The sequence below is a fragment of the Scardinius erythrophthalmus genome, assembly GCF_964197995.2.
Source record: "Scardinius erythrophthalmus genome assembly, chromosome: 4".
Lineage (NCBI taxonomy): Eukaryota > Metazoa > Chordata > Actinopteri > Cypriniformes > Leuciscidae > Scardinius > Scardinius erythrophthalmus.
Window position 1 is genome coordinate 15,518,971 of NC_138224.1, and position 12,682 is coordinate 15,531,652.

Here is a 12,682-nt window from a genome sequence, read left to right on the forward strand (position 1 = left end):
ATATCAATGTTGCCCATAATTCAATAAATTCTGATAAATGTTTTACTGTTGAATCAATTCATAAACCTTCAAACTCATTTGGACAGAAGAGCCCAGATTCTACTCAGAAAAACTGTTTCCCCCCTCCGTAAATACTTACTTTATATTGTCAACCCATTTAGATCTGGTACAGACTTGTTGCATGTGTGTAAACAACAAAAGTGCATATGAGGTCAACATTTTTCTCTTTGAATTTGGGCCGCATTCAAATGTGGTTTTAAATGGGGAAACTTGATGAATATCTAGTAGATTGGCTGGGTTTAACCTGAAATCATCACTTGTAAAACGTCATATTCATAAAAATATTTGTTTATAAATCTGTAGTTAAAACTCAGACAGCACTTTATCTTTGCCACTGTTTTTATTTACAGGTACACTACCTTTCAAAAGTTTGGTTTGGCACTCAAGAAATATTTCTCATTAATAAAATGTTGGAAACAGTTGTGCTGCTTAGTATTTCCGTGGAAACAGCATTTATTTGTAACTTAATAAATCTCTTTACTTTAACAATTCAACAAGGATTCATTAAATTGGTCAAGTATTACTAAAATATATATATTTTTTAAACTGACCCCAAACTTTTGAGTGGTAGTGGTTTTATCTGTTACTATTTATTAGAAAAGTTATGAAAACGTATCCTCCATCTTCTGAGAACATCAAGCTATATGAATATGCTTGAAGGTAGATGAACATTGACTACAAGACTACAGGTCCATGTGTTTTTTATAACTTGAGTTAAAGATTTGGGCTCTTTGATCAAAAGGAATTATTGAAGGTAGTTTATGATTGACAGCAGTTGTGCCGGAGATATACCCCCTGTTTTGCTATACACATCCATTTCAGCACTGACTGGGTTTGATTTGGTTGGAGTTTTCTCTTCATCCAGCATCTGATTTGATATAAATTCATGACCTTTGTCCCAGCATTGTGTTTGGATTGTTTGTTTTTTCCCCCCTTATTTTCCTTTGAGAAAACTCTGAGCACTTTTTTCTCATGCTTCATTAACCCGTTAATTAATCTGATTAGTGATCTGAAATGAAACTGATGAATCCGTGCTGATAGCCAGTCCCTCCTCTCAGTGCTACAAGGAGATTAGAGTGAAACCGGACGACTCTGTTCTCCCTTAGAAAAGCGTTAATGTAACCCCTCCTCCCCCTGAGGCCGCTCTGCTCCTCTCAGTGCTTTGTCCTCCCTGCCTGTTGGAGGCGCTGTCTGATTCGCGGTGTCTGATTGGACAGAAGCGGGGGGTGGAGAGATGGGAGTGTTTGCCAGCTCTGTCTTGCTGACGATGCCACATTGCATCCTTCTCTATGAATGCCTCTTCTTTTCTGTCTCTCTGTTCTGCATTTTCCTCCCCTTTTTCAGTGTTTTTTTCTTCTGTCTCTTCTCTCTTTCTTCTTTGGTACTCTTGTACACCCGCATAGCATTCTGTGTAGGCCTGCTCCCTGTGTCATTAGCTGTTGGCTGACTGATACGACCACAATCACTGACATTAATTGATTGTGACATTAATTGCACTGACATTAATTGGTTAAAACGCATTTCAGAAAACTCCTATTGACCAACCAGGGGGAATCTCATGAAATGTCCTGATTGTATTTTACCTCAAAAATTATAATATTATAAAGAAAATTAAGGCTATTTTTTCATTTATTCATTTAAATATTTTCAATAAAATGCAACAAATACTACCTCCAATTTATGTTTACATTAAATATTTATTTATTTAGAATGAATTAATACATCTAAAGTTTATCATTATTATTATTATTAGGGGAAGTGGGTTTAAATGTACATAAATTAAATACAACATGCATAAGGCAAATACCACCATGGTGTATGTGTTTACGTTAAATACTACATTTATTATTTAAAATAAATAGATCTAAAATTGGGTATTTTGATTTAGTTGATTGATTGGCTGTCATTGTCTGTTTGATCTAGTTGATTGATTGATTGGTTGATTGGTTGATTGATTGATTGATTGATTGATTGATTGATTGATTGATTGATTGATTGATTGATTGATGCTTTTGTTTGAAAATATGAACAAGACACTTATTTTCGTGAGATTCACCTAAGAAGTGAAGTTATCATTGAGTGTCAGCCAGCCGATGGGCATGATTGTAACCTCCAGGGGGGCAGCGTTTACCAGTGTGTGCCAAATCTCTATACTTGTGCAATGTGAGATAATATCTGTGATATGGAGCAGTCTTCTGAAAGTGGCTCTGTGTGGAGATTTGAATCATGGTAACTGTCTCACAGATGCACATTTGGAACAAGTTATACCGTTGACCCAATTCTGTAATGTGTGTGCTACATGCATGGTTGGGGTTGCCAGATCCTCTGCAGTTCTACCGCAACAACGTCGATTAAAAAATCGAATTGTCATTGCCAAAAAAAACATGAAAATATAAAGACAGTCATTTCAGCCTATCGTGGCACTGCAGAGGATTTAGAAATCAGTCTCTCTGCATGTAGAAATTCAACACACACCTACATACAGTCACCCACTGCATCACACACACACACACACACCGTGATAGACCTTATGAGAGATTCTTGACTCGGGTCGTGAGAGATGTCGAATCTGTGCATGTGTCTGCGTGTGTCACCAACCCATCCTCCAGTCTGCGGCTGCAGAACAGCGTATGGCTCCTCCTCACACGGACCATGTGCTGTAGCCCCTCAGCTGGCAGAAAGACAGATGTGCTATGAGGCGTCTCCCCTGCAAAAGACCCAACAGATGTACCTCAAAACACACTGACGGACACTTTCCCACACATATTCCCACACACACACACACACACACACAGGTGTACAGTGGGTGGTTGGCGTTGCTATAGCTTTCATCTGTCTGTCTTTCTTTAAAGCCAGCTGACCTCTCCTCCTCTCCCCCCTCCTCTGTGGTAAGACCAATGGTACGGACCAACGGTAACCAAAACCCCACCTCTCATTCCACCCCATCACCTTGTCAACCTGTCCATCACCACCTGTCATTCACCACGTGACTTCGGCATGAACGCACGTGTTCTCTCTCATCACTGTGGCATTGGGCAGGCACGTGTATATGCTGGTAGTGTGTCCATTGCCTCGACCTCTCCCCTCCCCTAGGCTGCGATGCCTGTCATTGGTGCGCTAGTCACATGGTCATCGCTCTCTCTGTGTGTGGTCCAGTGTCGGCCTCTGCTGGTCAGCTCTGATGTGACAGTTCACCATCTGTGTGGCAGAGCTCTGAAATAAGCTGTGGGCTTGTGAAAAGACGATTTCCTGTGCGATGTCCACATGCATGAAGCTTTTTCTCAGTTTTGCTTGGTTCGTTTAATGTGTTTTTACAGGGCATGTGTGTGCAGATGTAGGTATTAGACATTTTTAGAGGTGCACTGAGTAATCTTTTTGTGTTGTGCTTGCACTGACACCTAGTGGTGTGGATGCATCAAAGAATATCAGTAAAATTTAATCAACCAATGCCATTGAAGAAATGCACTATTCGCTGTCATGCATATGAAATAATTTTCCACTAGTTAAAGTGTCAGATAATGGGTCTTGTCAAGATTTGGTTGGTCAGGGGATTTCACAATAGCAAGAAATACAAATTCTATGAGGTCACCCTCTCCGTGTAAAATAAAACCGCTTTTTTGGGTATGACTACTGGCTTTATTCTATATAACTGTTGATTTACGTGATTATTAACACATTTTTAAAACTACAATTCATTTCTATTTGTAAAGCTATTTTAATGAGAAAACACTGAGTGCACCTTTAAAAGAGCGAGCAGCAATTTTATGTATATATGTAGATATATAGACGTAAAATGTAACATTTTAAAGGGTGAACAAATGACTATGCCCATTTCCGCCACATAAGGGAAAAAAAGTCACGTAAATCCTAATTATGACATAAAAAGTTCAAATGATGTCATTATGATGTAAAAAACTAAGTCAGTTATGAAATAAAAAAAATCTAAATCGACATACTAAGTCATAATTATGAGAAGTGATAATTATGATGTCACAGTGACCGTCATTTTGACTTTTGTCAGTGTTGATCATAATTCAACTTTTTATCTCATAATTATGACTTGCTGTCTCATAATTAAAAAATGTCTGGTCATAATTAGGTCTTTTGATCTCATATGACTTACTATCTCCTAATTTTTACTTGTTTTGTCATAATTATAACACTTTATGTCATAATTATGACTTACCAAAGTATGATGGGTTTTTTTTTCTTATGTGGCAGAAATGGGCTTCCATATATGATAGATGTTAAAGGATGAGATAAATGTTACGCCTGTGGTTTAGTGTCTGTGTTCTAATATCACCTGTGAAATACAGTGATATGCTTCCATGTCAGGTTAGTGCTGTAGGGGTATGTATTATATTTGATTAGCTGGAAAGATTATTACTTCAGGGGTGTTGTGCATTGTGGTGGACATCTATAAATGCTTTGCATCCATTTGGAAAATTGTCATTTTTTTCATAAAGCCACCAGACATCCTATGTGTCTCTGTAGTGTGCTTTTGGTGGAAGTGTTTAACATGCTGCAGTAGACTTATTAAATTTGTGTGTGTGTGTCACCTTGAATTGTTCTTGGTGGTGTACAGATGGTTGAGTGTTTTTATGTGTGTGTGCCTCCCCATGAACACTCATATGTTTGTGTCTGTCATGCTGAAAAAGGGACTCCAAAACACTGAAGATAATGCCAGGATCTCAATCACGTTCTTTCGGCTGTTCCGCGTGATGAGGCTGGTGAAGCTCCTGTCTCGGGGAGAGGGCATTCGGACGCTACTATGGACGTTCATTAAATCCTTTCAGGTGTGAAGAATAAAATTAGGCTGCATCTTTTTGTGTAACTGTACTGTGATCCAGACTTTGTTAAAAAAAAAAAAACTATACACTGTAAAAAATTTGCTGTAGTTTTGCAGCTGTTTGCCAGTAACTTACTGTAGATTTAAATTTATGTTATTTACTGGCAACAGTTTGTTCAAAGTTAAATGAACATTAAACATTAACAAGTCTTTGTCTTTAAAGAATAAAATTATAAAATAACAATCTAATGCAAAGCATTCTGGGAACCAGAAATCTTCATCAACCTTTTTCTGTTTTTTTCCTTCAGATTTTGGTTCCCAGAATGCTTTGCATGAGGATGTTATTTTAGTTTTATTCTGTAAAGATAAAGACTTGTTAATGTTTAATGTTCATTTAATTTTGAACAAATTGTTGCCAGTAAATAACATCAATTTAAATCTACAGTAAGTTACTGGCAAGTAGCTGCCAGTAATACTGTAATTTCTACAGATTTTTCTAACAGTGTAGGTATTTCAGGTTAATGAGTGAAAAGGAGCATTTTTCTGCTATATTCCTGTATTTCGTATTTGCTTTGTATATTTAATCTTTCCTTTTCCCCTTCTCCATCTCCCTCTCTTTGTTCACAGGCTCTTCCCTATGTTGCTTTGCTGATCGTAATGCTGTTCTTCATCTATGCTGTCATTGGGATGCAGGTCAGACCCGGTTTGGTTGCTTCACACTCCCTCCTCATCTTCCTCAAGGAAGTGACTTCATGTCTGTTATAGCTCCTGTGCTTGTACATGTTGATGTTGAGTGATGTGTTTCTGACTCCACAGATGTTTGGTAAGATTGGCCTGAGGGACAACAGCCAAATCAACCGAAACAACAACTTCCAGACGTTTCCTCAGGCTGTTCTGCTGCTCTTCAGGTCAGCTACCTATTCGCTTTCGCTCTTTCACTCGTTTGATGTCTCGTTGTCACTGTGAGCTTGTGTATTTGTGTAGGTGTGCAACAGGGGAGGCATGGCAGGAAATCATGCTGGCCTGTTCTCCGAACCGCCCGTGTGAGAAGGGGTCAGAGGTCGGCCATTCCAGTGAAGACTGTGGCAGCCACTTTGCCATTATCTACTTTGTCAGCTTTTATATGCTCTGCGCCTTCCTGGTGAGTTGACATCGAGATTCCTTCCCACTAAGCAACTGTGTTATTATATATCAGCTGTGAAATTTGCTGTGAAATCATCTCCACCAGCACGACATCAGTGTTTACCATATCCATAATGATAACAGAAGCAGCGGGTGTGATCCGGGGTTTCCCGAACACAAGATGATTCAGATCCTTGCTCTCCCACAGATCATTAACCTCTTTGTGGCCGTCATCATGGACAACTTTGACTATTTAACACGTGATTGGTCAATATTGGGGCCGCATCATCTGGATGAGTTCAAGAGGATATGGGCGGAGTACGATCCTGAGGCCAAGTCAGTCATTTCCTGTTTTGCCATCTTTCACTCTTCCGCTCTCTCCAATCATCTGCAGTCTCTAGGCCTTATCCTGAATAACCATTGATTAATTTCACTAAAGTTGAGATCGGACTTTAATGTGATTGCAGGGGTCGGATAAAGCACCTGGATGTGGTGACGTTACTGCGCAGGATTCAGCCTCCCCTTGGATTTGGAAAGCTTTGTCCACATAGAGTGGCATGCAAGGTACCCAAAATCACAAGTCAAACTAATTCTGCAGTGCATTATTCACATTGCTTGACTTATTTTAATGCGTGCATCTGCAGCGGCTTGTATCCATGAACATGCCTCTCAATAGCGACGGAACGGTGATGTTCAACGCTACTCTCTTTGCCCTAGTACGGACGGCTTTACGAATCAAAACTGAAGGTGTGAAAATGTCACACAATACTTATGCAGGTCATAAACACACGCATAACCCTAATACACATACTAACCTTCAACCTTCAAAACAGACAGATCTTTATCAGTCACTGCTTGTATATGTTTGAATCAGGTAACCTGGAACAAGCGAATGAGGAACTCAGGGCCATCGTGAAGAAGATCTGGAAGAGGACGAGCATGAAGCTGCTGGATCAAGTTGTTCCCCCTGCTGGAGGTGGGTGGTGGGAAAAGGTCGAAGGTTTATGTTACGTTTATGTACACTACTCAGACGTTTGGTGTCCGTAAGATCTTTTAATGTTTTTGAAAGAAGTCTCTTATGCTCACCAAGGTTGCATTTATTTAACCCAAAAATACTGTAAAAACAGTAATATTGGTTTCGATTTGAATATATTTTAAATTGTAATTTATTCCTGTGATGCAAAGCTGAATTTTCAACATCATTACACCAGTCTTCAGTGTCATATGATCTAATATGGTGCTTTGATGAATAGAAAGTTCAAAACAACAGCCTTTTTGAAAATGGAAATCTTTTGTAACAATGTAAAAGATCAGTTTAATGCATCTTTGCTGAATAAAAGAAAAAACAAATCTATCTGACCCCAAACTTGTAAAAAAAAAATGCAGTCAAGTCTCTTCTCCTGTCCCAGAACTTCAAGATGCTGTCGAGTTTGTTTCAAGAGCTTAAAATTAAATATGTATTAGGTATTAAAGCTGGCAAGTCTGGCAGATTGAGTGGACTTAGCCAAAATTTTGAATGTTTACAACTCTCATGGCCCTCCCCCACTACCAACGAGCACCCGCCCATCGTCAGTGCATGTGTACCTGATTTTCTGTGAACGCGCGCGTCTCTTCAGCATCGTTCAACACCATGGACTCGGAGGTAGGCTGCCCTGGCTAATCTATCCATAGATAGCAATAACAGAGGAATTGGAAGCTTGTTAGTAGATTTTCTCTCCGCCATCACGCTTCGTACAATCTTCAGGCGAACTTCAGGCGTGTCGTGTGCATGTGATATTGTAATGTGCGCGTCTGCGTGAGGGAGAGGGGATCTGTGGCGTGTGCACGAACTGTGATTGACAGTCAGATCTCACACACCCCTGCGCTGATTGGACCCGATGAGACGGGAGCGGTGATTTTTGCAAAACAAATAACACGCTCCAGGTGGAGTTAGAAGCTCGGGTTTTTTCTTAAACCAATTTATTTATGTTGTTCTGTCGGATTATAGTGTCGATTTCACTGAATATGATTAAAAAAAAAGTTGCCGACGGCAGCTTTAACTACAAGAAAATTGCAGGAAGCAACATAACCACCCAGCACAACAAACAAAACCTGAGTGTGTGTTACCTTGCCCAACAGATGATGAAGTAACAGTGGGGAAGTTCTATGCCACATTCCTGATTCAGGAATACTTCAGGAAATTTAAGAAGCGCAAGGAACAGGGCCTGGTGGCAAAAATTCCCCCAAAGACTGCTCTTTCACTGCAGGTGGGTACAGAAGACCACATGCACATACAAACTGAGAAGTGTGTTTTTGTTAGCATATGAATCTGCATCTGTTTGCGTGTGTTCTGACCAGGCTGGCCTGCGTACACTGCATGATATGGGTCCTGAGATCAGAAGAGCGATATCAGGAGACCTGACCGTGGAGGAGGAATTGGAGAGAGCCATGAAAGAAACCGTGTGTACTGCTTCTGAGGATGATATCTTCAGGGTAAAGGTCTGATATTGCCTCTTATTTCCTCTCCTCTCTGCTCACATCATCGCTTCTGCTGCCGGAGCTTCTGCCCACTTGCATGCGACCATCAGCCGGATCTTCAAGCCAGAGTCCTTTTCTGGCTGTGAAGGGTTGCTGTGGCAGAGCTGCTTGTTTAGATCATTGCTCAGCACTGGGGGCCTTCAATTCTTTTTTCCATTTTTATTTAGTACAACAAAATCATTATGTTCATAAACGTTTCCAATTTTACAAGCTTTACTTCTAAAAATATCAGAAGTCATTTATGAGCAGCGCTTTGCCCTCATCATCCAAATAACTATTAAGAATGATTAATTTGGATTTAGTCATCAGTGATGTTGAAGTACATTTGTAGATGGGTTAGAAAAATCAAAAACATCACTGCTGTCTGAATGTAAGTGCAGAGTGAACAGAGGAAGTGGAAAGTGTTTCAGTGTATGTGTGTGTGTTTGGCTTCATTTACCTGGTATTAATATGTGTTGAGTAATCCGGATCAGATGTAGACATGCTGAAAGCGTGTTACTGTACAAATCAAGAAACTGTAGAAATCAAACCAAATGTAATGAGTTTAATAATAGTAATAATAAAATAAATACAATAGTAGTAACCATAAAATAGTAACCATAATGTAAAATATTATTGAGAATGTTATACCCTACGATTTTTTATGTTGAGATCAAAAGAAAATTAAGTTGATCATGCGAAAACAAGAAGAAAAAAAAATCAGAAGTTAAATACAGAAAACAACATCCAAACATGTACTTGCACAAGACTTCATGACGTGATGTCTGCAGTCCCTCCGCTCGACGAAATCTACTGAAACATCATTGAAGATGTTAATACCAGGTGTGAACGGTGATCAGGTTTGCGTAAATGTGACCGCTCATGCTCGCATATTTGTCTTTGCAGCGGTCTGGGGGCCTCTTCGGTAACCATGTCAACTACTATAACCAGAGTGATGGTCACGCCTCCTTCCCACAATCCTTCACAACACAGCGGCCCTTGCACATCAGTAAATCCGGGAGTCCCGGCGAGGCAGAATCTCCCTCTCATCAGAAGCTCGTCGACTCCACCTTCACTCCGAGCAGTTACTCTTCCTCAGGATCCAATGCAAACATCAACAACGCCAACAACACAGCTATCGGTCATCGGTATCCCAAACCTACCGTCAGCACAGTGGACGGACAAACGGGGCCTCCCCTCACCACCATCCCACTGCCACGGCCCACATGGTGCTTTCCTAATAAGAGGTAGGATGACACATGCTTTCTGTACTAGAAAGCAGATGTGTGAGTTAGTGGGGAGATTTTCAGGTTTGTCAGATTGTGGTTCCTGATTGTGGTTTGTCTCACCCCTGATTGTCTCTGATGTGAACCAGGAGCTGTTTCTATGACTCTTTCATGCGGTACGTTCCTCTCACAGAGATAGAGAGAGACCTCATCTCTTTGGAGGGCTGTTGTATGCTCTGTCCATACTGGGGTGGATCTGAAGCGAAATGTGTGCAACACACACTTTCAGTGTGTTGAGAGATCCACTCCATGCATAACTTTATCTAGCAGGATCTGTGAGCAGCTTTCCTGATTGGCTGACAGCTGAATGAGCATGTGCTAGGCCAACGGATTTCAACTGGTTTTCCTTCTGAACCCAGATTTCATGCGCTCAGTGATGAAAAATTCATCCAAAACTGGGGGTGTGAAACAACATGTTCATGTTCAACAAGTTAAATTACTTAATTATTACTAAAATTACTTAAACTTGAATAAAAATTTAAATAATGCTAATGCTAAGAAGCTAATTCAAAATATTAATAAATATAATATTTAATAACGCTGCTGACACATGAATTTGTTGCAAAATACTGTATTTGTTGGAATATTTGAAAGTAGACCCTTTGACATCAACATAACATATAGGTTAAGGCTATTTATTTTGTAATATAAAACTGTAGCCTATTTATCATAATTAAGCATGTTTGTATGGTTGTTGCAGTTTTCCCCTGCTATTAGAACTTGCGACCCACCAGTTGAAAACCGCTCTGCTCGGCCATGTTAGGTGTTTGTGTTGAAGCTCATCCTGCTGGTCATTTCCAGGCTGTACTTAAGGGGCTCTTCATTTCGACCAAAATACAAAAGCATCAATTGTACAAGCAGCTCTGCTGGCAAGCTATTAAACAGGAAGTACTACATGTTTTCAGCACAATCCCAAAAACAGGATATATAGTTATTTCTGTTAGTGGAGCTCCAGTCTTTATGAAGTGCCCCTTGACAAAAAAATTCTCCTCTTAAATGTAGTATCATAAGGTTTCCATGCAAAAATAATATCAGTGCTTCTGTAATGTGACACAATCAGTTAAAACTGTGCAATGCGGTTTGTTAGACAGCAGTGCTTCTGACGAAACAAACCGTAAGCTGCTGCAATTGATTGTGTTCATATTATATCAGCCTTATGAGAGCTTGAGGAGAGAGTAACTGCTGTTATCTGTGTACTTTCTGAAGAGCAGATGATAAAGATGCGCAATATGCTTATAATTCACTTGTGTGTTTCTTGTGTAGCTCTGATTCCAGTGACAGTCGTCTCCCTATAATACGTCGCGAGGAAGCGTCTACAGATGAGACGTACGATGAAACGTTTCTAGATGAGAGAGATCAGGCCATGCTCTCAATGGACATGTAAGACTTCAATATTCTGTTTTTAATATCAGAACATTTAATACAACAATAAGCCACAGGAGGGTGTGCGATACAGTGCTGCATGTCCTCAGGTAGCTTATTGCCTTCTATAAAATGACAAATTTGGTACAAAGACGCAATATTTCATAGAAGGAATAGAAAACCAGTTATTTTAAATTGTAATATTTCACAATTGCTGTTTTACTGTATTTTTGATCAAATAAATGCAGCCTTGGTGCAACATACAGTAAGAGACTTCTTTCAAAAACATAAAAATCTTACTGACCCCAAATTTGACAGTTTTGTGAGATTCAGCCTCCTCGAAAGAATAATATTTGGTTATTTCGAGTCCAGTTCAGACATTCTACTAACTATAAGTAACTTTGCAACTACATGTCAACTAACTCTCACTAACCTAACAGTAGACTGTTGGGTTAGTGTTAGTAGAATAAGATGACATGTAGTTGCAAAGATACTTATAGACAGTTGAAAGTCTGTTGAGGGACCATCAAAATAAAGAGTTGACAGAATTTAAGCTGACAGTCTACTAATACTCTAATGACAGTTAGTTGACATTGAGTTGCAAACTAAATAACTCAATAACTAAATAGTTAGTAGAATGTCTAAAGTGGACCATCGAAATGAAGTGTTACCTAATATATTAATAATCTAAATGTGTGTGTGCTGGGTGCAGGCTGGAATTTCAGGATGAAGAGAGCAAGCAGTTGGCTCCCATGGTGGAGGCGGATGTAGAGGAGGAGAGGAGGCTGTGGCAATCTCCACGGCGCCGGGCCTTTCTCTGCCCCACTGCACTGGGTAAATACACACACACATACATTACGGTTCATTTGATTCCATACAATTTTTAGTTTTGTCTCAGATGTGATGCTGAAGTCAAATGCACATTTACTTTTTAACACAGGTCGACGGTCTTCCTTTCACTTGGAGTGTCTGAGAAAACATAACAGACCTGATGTTTCTCAGAAGACCGCACTACCACTGCACCTAGTGCATCATCAGGTGAGCTTATCCACACACATGCTTGACAAAGGCTTTTTTTAAAAATCCTTTTCACTCATTCATCATCTGGTTATCTAAGGCTCTGGCTGTGGCGGGGTTAAGTCCTTTGCTGAGACGGAGTCATTCTCCGACGCTGTTCACGCGTCTTTGTTCCACACCTCCTGCGAGTCCCAGCGGCCGCGGCGGGGGAGGGCCGTGCTACCAGCCCGTTCCGTCTCTGCGGTTGGAGGGCAGCGGATCTTACGAGAAACTCAACAGCAGCATGCCGTCTGTGAACTGCAGCTCGTGGTACAGCGACAGTAACGGCAACCACAGCAGGAGCGTGCAGAGGACGCAGCGACCCGTGTCCCTCACGGTTCCTCCGGTCTCGCGCAGAGACTCCACATCCCTGGCTCACGGGAGCGCCGGCAGCCTTGTGGAGGCGGTATGATGCATTTTCCCTCACTTTATGCAAGACTTTACAGGCAAAACCAATTATTTTAAACACAATGGTTTATCTTGAGATTTTGGGTTGTTTTGCTTCTTTCAA

General features: G+C 40.4%; 1 protein-coding gene across 3 annotated transcripts in view; it reads left to right on the forward strand.

The window, feature by feature from the left end:
• The window catches only part of cacna1c (calcium channel, voltage-dependent, L type, alpha 1C subunit), a 132,919-nt gene that overhangs the window by 113,229 nt on the left and 7,008 nt on the right, over positions 1-12,682 (forward strand). For 2 of the 3 annotated variants that reach the window (XM_081362703.1, XM_081362704.1), the window contains exons 31-46: positions 4,719-4,856; positions 5,477-5,542; positions 5,666-5,757; positions 5,834-5,990; positions 6,180-6,307; positions 6,439-6,535; positions 6,616-6,748; positions 6,846-6,947; positions 8,090-8,217; positions 8,309-8,449; positions 9,374-9,714; positions 9,843-9,869; positions 11,017-11,133; positions 11,828-11,949; positions 12,056-12,153; positions 12,233-12,577. In XM_081362703.1, the coding sequence (XP_081218829.1) occupies positions 4,719-4,856; positions 5,477-5,542; positions 5,666-5,757; positions 5,834-5,990; positions 6,180-6,307; positions 6,439-6,535; positions 6,616-6,748; positions 6,846-6,947; positions 8,090-8,217; positions 8,309-8,449; positions 9,374-9,714; positions 9,843-9,869; positions 11,017-11,133; positions 11,828-11,949; positions 12,056-12,153; positions 12,233-12,577 (2,232 nt within the window). The remainder of the gene's footprint in view (positions 1-4,718; positions 4,857-5,476; positions 5,543-5,665; positions 5,758-5,833; positions 5,991-6,179; positions 6,308-6,438; positions 6,536-6,615; positions 6,749-6,845; positions 6,948-8,089; positions 8,218-8,308; positions 8,450-9,373; positions 9,715-9,842; positions 9,870-11,016; positions 11,134-11,827; positions 11,950-12,055; positions 12,154-12,232; positions 12,578-12,682) is intronic. The other variant, XM_081362705.1, reaches the window with a different exon arrangement.